The sequence below is a fragment of the Octopus sinensis genome, linkage group LG26 (assembly GCF_006345805.1).
Source record: "Octopus sinensis linkage group LG26, ASM634580v1, whole genome shotgun sequence".
Taxonomy (NCBI): domain Eukaryota; kingdom Metazoa; phylum Mollusca; class Cephalopoda; order Octopoda; family Octopodidae; genus Octopus; species Octopus sinensis.
In genome coordinates, this window is record NC_043022.1 from 25,114,484 (window position 1) to 25,126,983 (window position 12,500).

At 36.6% G+C, this 12,500-nt stretch overlaps 1 protein-coding gene across 1 annotated transcript in view; it reads right to left on the minus strand.

Moving 5' to 3' along the window:
* Positions 1-5,985: 5,985 nt before the first annotated feature.
* LOC115224710 (ephrin type-B receptor 2-like) overlaps positions 5,986-12,500 on the minus strand; it is a 67,098-nt gene continuing 60,583 nt past the window's right edge. The window contains exons 4-5 of the mRNA XM_029795567.2: positions 7,105-7,285; positions 5,986-6,124 (exon numbers count right to left, since the gene is read on the minus strand). Coding sequence (XP_029651427.2) covers positions 5,986-6,124; positions 7,105-7,285 — 320 coding nt within the window. The remainder of the gene's footprint in view (positions 6,125-7,104; positions 7,286-12,500) is intronic.

Sequence of the window (12,500 nt, forward strand, 5' to 3'; positions counted from 1 at the left end):
TATAATATATATATATATATATATATATATGTGTGTGTATGTGTGTATATATCTATATATATTATATCTATATTATATATATATATCTATATATACACACACACAGACACACCCACACAACCATATTATATATATATATATATATATATATATATATATCTAATATATATATATATATATATATATATATATATATATATATATATAACAAATGCTCAGAGTGGAAGAGGCAGAGAAATCTTTAGAACGCAGAGATAAGAGAGTTATACTATAGTGATAAATAAGAAATTAAAAGGGAAAGCGAAAATATATAAAAAAATATAAAAACAATAATATAGATATAAATAATAACAATAAAAGTAGAGAGTGTAAAATGAATAAAAAAAAACAATAAAAAATAAAATGAAGAAAGTCAAATTGCCAGATAGTTTTGAGTGTATTTTGAAATAATTAGTAGATTGTTTTGGCATATTTTTGCTTGGGTAGATGTAACTGATAATAATAATAATAATAATAATAATAATAATAATAATAATAATAATAATAAGAAGAGAAGAAGAAGAGAAGAAGAAGAAGAAGAAGAAGAAGAAGAAGAAGAAGAAGAAGAAGAAAATGATGATGAAGAAGATGGGGAAGAAGAAGATGATGAAGAAGATGATGAAGAAGAAGACGAAGAAGAAGATGGTGAAGAAGAAGATGATGATGAAGAAGAAGATGATGATGAAGAGGAAGAAGAAGAAGAAGAAGAAGAAAAGAAGACGAAGAAGAAGAAGAAGAAGAAGACGAAGAAGAAGACAAAGAAGATGAAGAAGACTAAGAAGAAGAAGAAGTAATAATAATGATGATTATAATAATGATGATGTGATGATGATGATGGGTGGAAAGAAAGAAGAAAAGAAATGCAAGGATGAGTAACAAAGGAAAGGGGGAGAAAATGATGGAAAAGACAGTTGAAAGAGAGGGGGAAGATGAGAGAGGAAAGGAGGTTGAGAGAGAGAGAGAGAGAGAGAGAGGGAATGGTGAGTTGTGGTTAGAGGATGCAGGTAAATAAAATGTAAGATTTCTCTCTAATCAGAACAGGAAGCCATACAGAGTAGGGTATGTTTATGTGCACATATATATATATATATATATATATGTATAGGGCCAAGTGTGGCTGTGTGGTAAGGAGCTTGCTTCCCAACCACATAGTTCTGGGTTCAGTCCCACTGCATGCCACCTTGGAAGGTGTCTTCTACTATCGCCTTGCCTAGCCAAAAGCCTTTTGAGTAGATTTGGTAGACGGAAACTGAAAGAAGCTCATGGAGCAATCAATGGCCATCCAACAACATGTGGATGCACAGGGATGAGGAAATACCTGGGTTCGTGTCCAAGCATGTGGTTGGTCCACTGGGAGTGGAAGGACCCTCTGTTGTCACAATGTCTCTCTAGGAGAGGGAAACTCTGAGAGAAAACCTGCAACACAGGCAATATTCAATGGTATAGACTAGCTCTTCTTTTTGAGTTTATGTTGTCCACGTTCAGTCGAACCAATTCTACTATATGGCCCAGAAACCTGGACGTTATCAAAGAAGCTTGAGAGGCGGTTGGATGGAACTTACACTCGCCTCCTTATGACAGCCTAAAATCTCTTGTGGAAGCTTCATCCAACCAAAGTACAAATATATGGGAAACTACCACCAGTATCATCTCTTGTGAAAGGTAGGAAGTCCAGTTTGCTGACATTGTCGTAGAGCTGAAAACGAGGTAATTTCTACTCTTCTCCTCTGGAGCCATCTGCTCTCGCGATACCAGAGGGCGCACACTCTCCTACCCTGATGTAATCTCCAGGATACAGGCAATCCAGCAACAGGACCTCCGTAATGCTATGATGGACTGTGAAGTCTGGCATAGCATAGTAAATTCCATTGTCTCGACCACAGTCGAACAATGATGATGATGATCAGTGAGTGGGATTGGATTTGTGCAAATCCTTTCCCCACTGTAAAAAAATCTCATGCACAGGCATCACTTGGAAAAAAAAAAAAAAGACTTATCACAAAAATGGCTGGTCATAGCCTTCGCATGTGTAGGACTTTCAATCAGGCAATGAAAATACTCAATCATGAGTCATCAATCATTATATTTATCAAAGACAAGGTGGCAAGCTGGCAGAATCGTTAGCACGCCGGGCGAAATGCATAGCGGTATTTCGTCTGCCGTTACATTCTGAGTTCAAATTCCGCCGAGGTTGACTTTGCCTTTCATCCTTTCAGGGTCGATAAATTAAGTACCAGATACGCACTGGGGTCAATATAATCGACTTAATACCTAAGTCTGTCCTTGTTTGTTCCCTCTATGTTTAGCCCCTTGTGGGTAATAAAGAAATAGGTATTTCGTGTGTCGTTATGTTCTGAGTTCAAATTCCGCCGAGGTCGACTTTGCTTTTCATCCTTTCGGGGTCGATAAATTAAGTACCAGTTACGCACTGGGGGTCGATGTAATCGACTTAATACCTATGTCTGTCCTTGTTTGTCACCTCTGTGTTTAGCCCCTTGTGGGTAATAAAGAAATAGGTATTTCGTCTGTCGTTATGTTCTGAGTTCAAATTCCGCCGAGAGCGACTTTGCTTTTCATTCATCTTTCGGGGTCGATAAATTAAGTACCAGTTACGCACTGGGGGTCGATGTAACGACTTAATACCTATGTCCTGTCCTTGTTTGTCCCCACCTCTGTGTTTAGCCCCTTGTGGTATAAAAATAATATGTATTTCTGAGTTCAAATTCCGCCGAGGTCGACTTTGCTTTTCATCCTTTCGGGGTCGATAAATAAAGTACCAGTTTCGCACTGGAGTCGATATAATCGTGGTCAGCCCAAGGCTATTGTCGAAGACACTTGCCCAACGTGCCACACAGTGGGACTGAACCCAGAATCAAGTGGATGGGAAGAAAGCCTCTTACCACACAGCCATGCCCACCCCTATAATGTGCATGTGCATGTACTTTTCTGATGTCCATGTCTGTATGTCTGTCTGCTTGTCATTATGTATATGTGTGTCTGTGCCATTCTGTCTAGCAGCACACGGCTGTGTCATGTAATAATGTAGCCAAGTACATCCATTAAGGAAATAATAAAATTATATTAAAAAATATAAAAAACACAGGACACATCAAAAAAACCCTTCTAGGTCTTATTTCCATAGATAACTCTGTGTCAGTCATTAAAAAGTACTTAATAATTTTCCCTAGTTAAAAATATTTATAGTCTAAGATATAAAACTGCATTTTTTAAATATATTTTTAATAATATTTTCTGAAGTTTAAAATATGCATATTTATAGGCTGAAATATAATAAATACCTCATTCTAAATTTTCCTCTTTTGCATTTATGCTCACAAACTATACCAAAATATTTTTATGGGCTTTAAATTGTGATGCACTTAAATCAGGTTTGGGAACAAGTGAGATAGCTCTTTAATTGTGGTTGTAGATTAGTTATGGCTATGTCTATCTAAGTGTATCTGTCTTTAGGTGTGGATGTGTGTACATACGTCTGTCTGATTTTTAGGTATGGGTGCATCCATCTATATATATATATATATATATCTAGCCTGTCTGTCTATCTGTGTGTACATCTGTGTGTCTAGCTGCAGTTGTGCCTGTCTGTCTATTTGGTGGTGGTGACATCTATTAATGCTCGTACTTTTAGTTATGAGAGTATCTGTCTATCTGTCTCTTTATTTATATATATATATATATAGGCGCAGGAGTGGCTGTGTGGTAAGTAGCTTGCTTACCAACCACACATGGTTCCGGGTTCAGTCCCATTGCATGGCACCTTGGGCAAGTGTCTGCTACTATAGCCTCGGGCCCACCAAAGCCTTGTGAGTCGATTTGGTAGACAGAAACTGAAACAAGCCCATTGTGTGTGGTAAGTAGCTTGCTTACCAACCACATGGTTCTGGGTTCAGTCCCACTGCATAGCACCTTGGGCAAGTGTCTGCTACTATAGCCTCGGGCCCACCAAAGCCTTGTGAGTGGATTTGGCAGACAGAAACTGAAAAAAGCCCATTGTGTGTGGTTAGTAGCTTGCTTACCAACCACATGGTTCCGGGTTCAGTCCCACAGCATGGCACCTTGGGCAAGTGTCTGCTACTATCGCCTCGGGCCCACCAAAGCCTTGTGAGTGGAATTGTGTTTTGACTTTTGTTGTTTTTACTTTTGACTTGTTTAACACTCTTCCATAATCTTCAATGCACTAAAACTATGGCTAGAATAGTGGAGTCCTTATATACCCATGTTTCTTTTATACCAGTAAATAAAACAGTTAGGTCTGTGTCTATTTCTGGCTTAATATACTCTTGATTTATCTGTGTCTGTGGCCATGTCCATGTCTACCTAGTCCTGTGTCTGGATGTATGGTTGTTTGCGACTAAAGATCTGTCATAAATAATGATAATAATGACGAAGAGGAGGAGACACAAAATAACACTAATTACTAAAACATATCTGACATTTACAGTGAAGGCAAAGTGGTACTATTAATATAATTGACCATATTAGTGTGCAAACGTCTATCATCATCATCATCATCATTGTTTAGCGTCCGCTTTCCATGCTAGCATGGGTTGGATGGTTCAACTGGGGTCTGGGAAGCCAAAAAGCTGCACCAGGCTCCGGTCTGATCTGGCAATGTTTCCATGGCCGGATGCCCTTCCTAATGCCAACCACTCCATGAGTGTAGTGGATGCTTTTTACGTGCCACCGGCACAGACGTGCCAGACGAAGCTGGCAAACAGCCACAATCGGATGGTGCCTCTTACTTACCACCGGCACGATCGGATGGTACTTTTTACGTGCCGAGTTTATCTATGTTAGCAAGTGAGTGAGTATATATATATTTATAAATATATATATAGTTATTTTTATTGTTATATTTTGGGCTGGTCAGTTTTTTTTGGGGGGGGGGGCGAAATAAATACATGCACAATACATTCGTTCTTCTCTCATTTATTACTGTTCATATTTTTATCTTATGGCCATGGTCCGAAAAATCTTTCATCACATACTTGTGACCTCTTTAAGTGACACTTTCTGTCCTTGTATATTTTCCTTGTATATTCACTTAGTCACAGAAGAAGAGAATGGCCTAAGCAGAGTAGGATCATACATGAGGACAGAAAGTGTCGCTGAACAGGTCACAGGTGTGTGATGCAAAGGTTTCTGGACAATGGACATCAGTTAGAAATAAGAAAAGTGATAAACAAGTGAAGAATGAATATATAGGACGTGTGCTTTTATAGCAAAAAAGAAAAAAGAAACAAAAAAGGCCAGTCCCAAATACTACAACATCTGTTTCAAGAAATCTTGCAACACAAATTCATAAATATATATATATATATAATAAAACATTGATATTTTATTGTTATCTTAATTTTAATATTTCTGTTATATGTAATTTTCTAGATGGTGTAATTTCATTGTTCATTTTGAATTGATAAAAGGTGGGTTTTTTTCTAATTTTTTATATGGTGACCCCCTTCGGTCAGACACTGACCATGGGCTTGCACCTAGAGAGTTACCCTCCGAGGCACAAGTCTGGGGAAGGTTGTTTTATTGGAAGACCAGCAGTCGCCCATGCATATCGGCTTCCCCTCTCCACGTCACCGATGTTGTCCAAGGGAAAGGCAATGGCCGATACAGCTTGGCACCAGTGACGTCGCAACTCATTTCTACAGCTGAGTGAACTGGAGCAACGTGAAATAGAGTGTCTTGCTCAAGAACACAACACGCAGCCCGGTCCGGGATTCGAGCTCACAACCTCACGATCGTAAGCTCGACGCTCTAACCACTGAGCCACATGCCTTATATTATATTATATTATATTGTGTGAAATTTGATTTAGTATTTCTAAAGTGAATTTTTTTTCCCTGTAAGTTTGGATTTATATTCCCTCAAATAATAATAATAATTATATATATATGTATAGATGTGGTGACAATGGGCTTAGTGGGTCTTACCTGATGCCTCAGTGACAACGGTGACATTCACACCCCGCTTTTGCTTGCTGACGTCGGAAACTCCATTCTCGGCCAAGATCTGAATAACGTACTCCTCGCTTGGTATCAAACCAGTCAAAGTTACCCTGAAATATGGACAATAAAACAATACAAATAACATATATTCGGAACAAATACACACACACCTACATGTGTGTCTATATTACTATATATATATATATATATATATATATATATATATAGAAGGAGCTTCTACAGGACTAGAACTGTTTTCATTCAGATGAAATCTTCAGGAAGCTCTTCAGGTGCTTCCTGAAGATTTCATCTGAATGAAACACTTCTAGTCCTGTAGAAGCTCCTTCTATAAATAAATTACTTGACTCTGCTATGTACTGAGTACCTTATTTACTGTGGTTAACCCTGACTCAACCCGGGACCTACATATATATAATATATATATAAAATTTAATAAGGGTAGAAATTGATATTAATCAATTAAAACCAGTGGCCCAGCATGTTAAAAAAATCCGAAGATTAAAATATTTTTACATACAAAATTTAAAGGACTGACCACTAAAAGTGGACGGTCAACATGCTAGATATAGACATCAAATCGCTATTTTCCACAAAGAATATGGGTGCTTTTTATGTGCCACCAGCACAGGTGCCAGGCGAGGCTGGCAAACAGCCATAATCGGATGGTACTTTTTACGTGCCACCGGCATGGAGGTCAGGCGAGGCTGACAAATGGCCACGATCGGATGGTGCTTTTTATGTGCCACCGGCATGGAGGCCAGGCGAGGCTGGCAAACGGCCACGATCGGATGGTGCTTTTTATGTGCCACCGGCACGGAGGCGAGGCGAGGCTGATCAAATAAAAAACTCAGTACAAACCAAAGCATTTGTATATATATATATATGTATATATAGATATATATATATATATATTATATATATATATATATTATATGATGTATTATACAGATGAATATGGTACTTAGTTGAGTTGGGCACCAGAATTTAGTACAGTATTATCCATAGAATTTCAAAGTCACAGACAAAAATAAGGAAATTAACAACAAAAAAGAAATCAAAGGAGACTTACATGGTGGAAATAAAACCCTTCATTTTTGGGATATATTTCACGTTTTTGTCACATTTATTGCACTCTACACGATAGGTGAGATCATTTCGGCCACCATTACTGCGAGGATGCCACCACGACAAAGTTACTGATGTCGTGTTTACACTTCGGATCGTTAATTTCTGTGGGGGCGATGGTGGTTCTGAAAGAAAGAGAAGGAGGAAAAGAATTAGTAGAGATGATTCTCTGGTGTAAACTCTTCTACATACAAAACAGTTCATATATAAATATATATTCTACATAAATAGGTTTGGTGATGCAAACAGGTAAAATAGAACCCAAAACATGAGATGTATATAGTTTTTGTTAATATTTAACAGAAGCAACAGGGTACACTTAAGGGCCTAGAGTGTCATACATAGCACTTACATACAATATATATATATTTTCTTTTACTTGTTAGCCATTTAACTGTGGCCATGCTGGAGCACTGCCTTAAAGGGCTTGTAGTCAAAGAAAGTGACCCCAGGACTTATTCTTTGTAAGCTTAGTACATATTCTATTGGTGCCTTTTGCTGAACTACTAAGTTATGGGGGCGTAAACACACCAGCATCGGTTGTCAAGCAATGTCAAGTGATGGTAGGGGGACACACACAGACATTCAAAAATACATACAAAAATATATATATATATATATATATATATATATACGACGGGCTTCTTTCAGTTTCCGTCTACTAAATCCACTCACAAGGCTTTGGCAGGCCCAAGCCTATAGCAGAAGACACTTGTTCAAGGTGCCACATAGTGGGACTGAACCCGGAACCATGTGGTTTGGAAGCAAGCTTCTTACCACACAGCCATGCATGTGCCTATTTTGTTCATGTGCCCATTACTTAGCAGTTTGGCAGATATCAATCGATAAAATAAGGGTCAAACTTAAAAGTAAGCTACTGGGGTTGATTTCATCAACTGAGCCCTTCATCGCACTGCCCCAGCATGACCACATGACTGAAATCTTTAAGATAAGGAAAGAATGAATATAGAGAGCTAGAAAAACTAAAGTAGAAACAGAAGCAGCAGCAGTGGTGAGGGTAGTAGTAGTAGTAATAGTATTGATGGTGTTGGTCTTAGTAGTAGTAGGAGTGGTGGTCGTTGCCTTAGTAGTAGTAATGGTGGTAGTAGTACTAGTGGTGATAGTGGTGGTTTTAGTTGTAGTACTAGTAGTAGTAGTAATAGTATTGATGGTGGTGGTCTTAGTAGTAGTAGGAGTGGTGGTCGTTGCCTTAGTAGTAGTAATGGTGGTAGTAGTACTAGTAGTGATAGTGGTGGTTGTAGTTGTTGTAGTAGTAGTAGTAATAGTATTGATGTGGTGGTATTAGTAGTAGTAGAGTGGTGGTGCGTCGTTGCCTTAGTAGTAGTAATGGTGGTAGTAGTACTAGTAGTGATAGTGGTGGTTGTAGTTGTTGTAGTAGTAGTAGTAATAGTATTGATGGTGTTGGTCTTAGTAGTAGTAGGAGTGGTGGTCGTTGCCTTAGTAGTAGTAATGGTGGTAGTAGTACTAGTAGTGATAGTGGTGGTTGTAGTTGTTGTAGTAGTAGTAGTAATAGTATTGATGGTGGTGGTCTTAGTAGTAGTAGGAGTGGTGGTCGTTGCCTTAGTAGTAGTAATGGTGGTAGTAGTACTAGTGGTGATAGTGGTGGTTTTAGTTGTAGTACTAGTAGTAGTAGTAATAGTATTGATGGTGGTGGTCTTAGTAGTAGTAGGAGTGGTGGTCGTTGCCTTAGTAGTAGTAATGGTGGTAGTAGTACTAGTAGTGATAGTGGTGGTTGTAGTTGTTGTAGTAGTAGTAGTAATAGTATTGATGGTGGTGGTCTTAGTAGTAGTAGGAGTGGTGGTCGTTGCCTTAGTAGTAGTAATGGTGGTAGTAGTACTAGTAGTGATAGTGGTGGTTGTAGTTGTTGTAGTAGTAGTAGTAATAGTATTGATGGTGTTGGTCTTAGTAGTAGTAGGAGTGGTGGTCGTTGCCTTAGTAGTAGAATGGGGGGTAGTAGTACTAGTAGTGATAGTGGTGGTTGTAGTGTTGTAGTAGTAGTAGTAATAGTATTGATGGTGTTGGTCTTAGTAGTAGTAGGAGTGTGGTCGTTGCCTTAGTAGTAGTAATGGTGGTAGTAGTACTAGTGGTGATAGTGGTGGTTTTAGTTGTAGTACTAGTAGTAGTAGTAGTAGTAATAGTATGATGTGGTGGTCTTAGGTAGTAGGAGTGGTGGTCGTTGCCTTAGTAGTAGTAATGGTGGTGGTAGTAGTACTAGTGGTGTGATAGTGGTGGTTTTAGTTGTAGTACTAGTAGTAGTAGTAATAGTATTGATGGTGGTGGTCTTAGTAGTAGTAGGAGTGGTGGTCGTTGCCTTAGTAGTAGTAATGGTGGTAGTAGTACTAGTGGTGGTTTTAGTTGTAGTACTAGTAGTAGTAGTAATAGTATTGATGGTGGTGGTCTTAGTAGTAGTAGGAGTGGTGGTCGTTGCATTAGTAGTAGTAATGGTGGTAGTAGTACTAGTAGTGATAGTGGTGGTTTTAGTAGTAGTGTAATAGTATGATGGTGGTGGTCTTAGTAGTAGAGGAGTGGTGGGTCGTTTGCCTTAGTAGTAGTAATGGTGGTAGTAGTACTAGTGGTGATAGTGGTGGTTAGTTGTAGTACTAGTAGTAGTAGTAATAGTATTGATGGTGGTGGTCTTAGTAGTAGTAGGAGTGGTGGTCGTTGCCTTAGTAGTAGTAATGGTGGTAGTAGTACTAGTAGTGATAGTGGTGGTTTTAGTAGTAGTAGTAATAGTATTGATGGTGGTGGTCTTTGTAGTAGTGGGAGAGGTGGTCGCTGCCTTAGTAGCAGTAATGGTGGTAGTAATATTAGTAGTAGTAGTAGTCAATCATCAATCAATCAATCGAATCAAATTAAATCAATCAATAGTCGTACTAACCTAGCTCTAGACTAGCGGAAAGCTAGTTTAAGGAAAAAAAAAAAGTCAAACAACAAAAAAAAAAGCAGAAAACTATAACAAAACTAGCAAAAAAAAAAAAAAGGAAGAAAAAAAAAAGAGCCTAACAAAGCTGTTCTCATGCTAGCATCTCCTTCTGCCTAAGCGTTCTATCTTCTGCATCCTCGTTATTAATAAGAAATGTAACAACACAAAACATTGGAAAATAGGAAAATAAAAACAAACAAAAAAATAAAAATATTATATAAATAAATAAATAAAAATAATTATAGTAGCATTTCTAAATAAATCTAATTTACATGAAGTACTTGGACAGACAATTTTAGCTTGAATGAAATTCAATACAATTTAAGTCATTTGTAGATGATGATGATGATGATGGTGGTGGTGGTGGTGGTGGTGGTGGTGGTGGTGATGGTGGTGATTATGGAGGAGGTGGAGGCAAGGGGAAGAAGAGAAGGCAAGAAGGGAAGGAGAAGAAAATTAAAGGAAAAGAAGAAAGAAGAAGAATGAGGAGAAGAAGAATGAGAAGAAGACTTGGAAGAAGAAGAAGATTGAAAGAAGAAGAAGAATTTGAAGGATGAGGAGAAGAAGAAGAAGAAGAATTTGAAGGATGAGAAGAAGACTTGGAAGAAGGAGAAGAATTTGAAGGATGAGAAGAAGAAGAAGACAGAAGATTGGAAGAAGAAAACGACAGAAGACTGGAAGAAGAAGAAGAAGAAGAAAAAGAAGACAGAAGAAGACAGAAGATTGGAAGAAAAAGAAGAAGAAGAAGAAGAAGAAGAAGACACGAGAAAGACAGAAGAAAGGTAATTGGTTGAAGGTTCTTCCAATTCTTTTGAAAGTGAAATCTTATATTTTTTCTTTTAAAAATTCCTTTTTCTTTATATTTCTAGAGAAGTTTAACTCCTTGCCCCAACCCTCCCTCCCCCCACAATTCTGTGTTCCATCTCATACCACACTTCACATACAATGCACAGCATCAATAACACTACAGTTACGATACAATACCACAACATTCTACCCCAGTTTCCACCCCTGAAAGAAATGCCACCATTATCATTTTGCATTCTTATATACACCTGCCCTCAAAAATCCAAAAAGAGATTTTACAAATTTATGTTATTTTTTAAAAAAATTAATTTCTATTTTTTTTTTTTTTTCAAAATAGCTTTTTCTATTCTAAGTTTCATTTTTTACACTTTTTTTTTCATTTTTTTTAATCGTTCAATCCACCTACGAAAGAAAGGAAAAAGGAAAAGAAAAAGTAGCAAAAAAATTACAAAAAACACTATATATATATAATATATATATATTGCATACATACACACAGGCCGTAAAGCATATATATATATATATATATATATATATATGTATAAATGTAATATATTATATAATACTTTTAAGAAATTTTTCCCTGCTTTTCAAATTTGAAATTTTCTAAACTTATTTACATCTTCAAATGTAATTTTATTTATCTATCCATTTTATTATTATTATCATTATTACTATTATTATTATTATTACTGTTATCATTATTATCATTATCATCATTATTATTATTGTTATTATCATTATCATCATTATCATCATTATTATTATTATTATTATTATTATCATCATTATCATCATTTTATTATTATTATTATTATTATCATTATTATTATATTATTATTATATAAAAGTAAATTTCAGCTTTCAGACATTAGAGGAGAAGGAAAAACATACAAGGAAGTTGGATAAGGAAAGGGGAATTTAAATAATAATAATAATAATAATAATAATAATGATAAAAAGCTAATAATTTGAATAAGAGAAATTTCCACTTGGAAGAGCAGAACTAAATTTGAACATCTGTAATGTAACACACACAAATAATAATAATAATAATAATAATAATAATAATAATAATAATGATAATAATAATAATAATAATGATAATAATAATAATAATAATAATGATAATTGAAAATCGAGGGAATAGAGGTGGGGTGAAATTGGCTTTATTTTTTTTTTTTAGTTTAAAGTTTTTTTTTCCCAGGAAATATTTTAGTATCATAATAACGAATACAGTAAATTTGGAGAGACAGAGAGGAGAGGAATAGGAGAATGGAAAGAGAGAGTGACCAATAAAGGAAAGCAGAAATTAGTGAATGAGTGTCAAAGGATTATATAAATTTGTAAGATAAGATACATACACATACACACACACATACACACACATATCTATATGTATAGTGTTATGCTTAGAAGCAATGCATGTTACAGGAATTTCTGACTTGAGTCAGGCAGAACAAACCAATCAAAATCCTTCTTGTAGTCAGGGTTGGTTTTAAGTTAATTAGACAGATTTGTCCAAAATGGGCCCTGTGCCAAGAGAGGGCCCTCTACCAAAAGTGAGCTCCATGCGAACACTTGAGTAG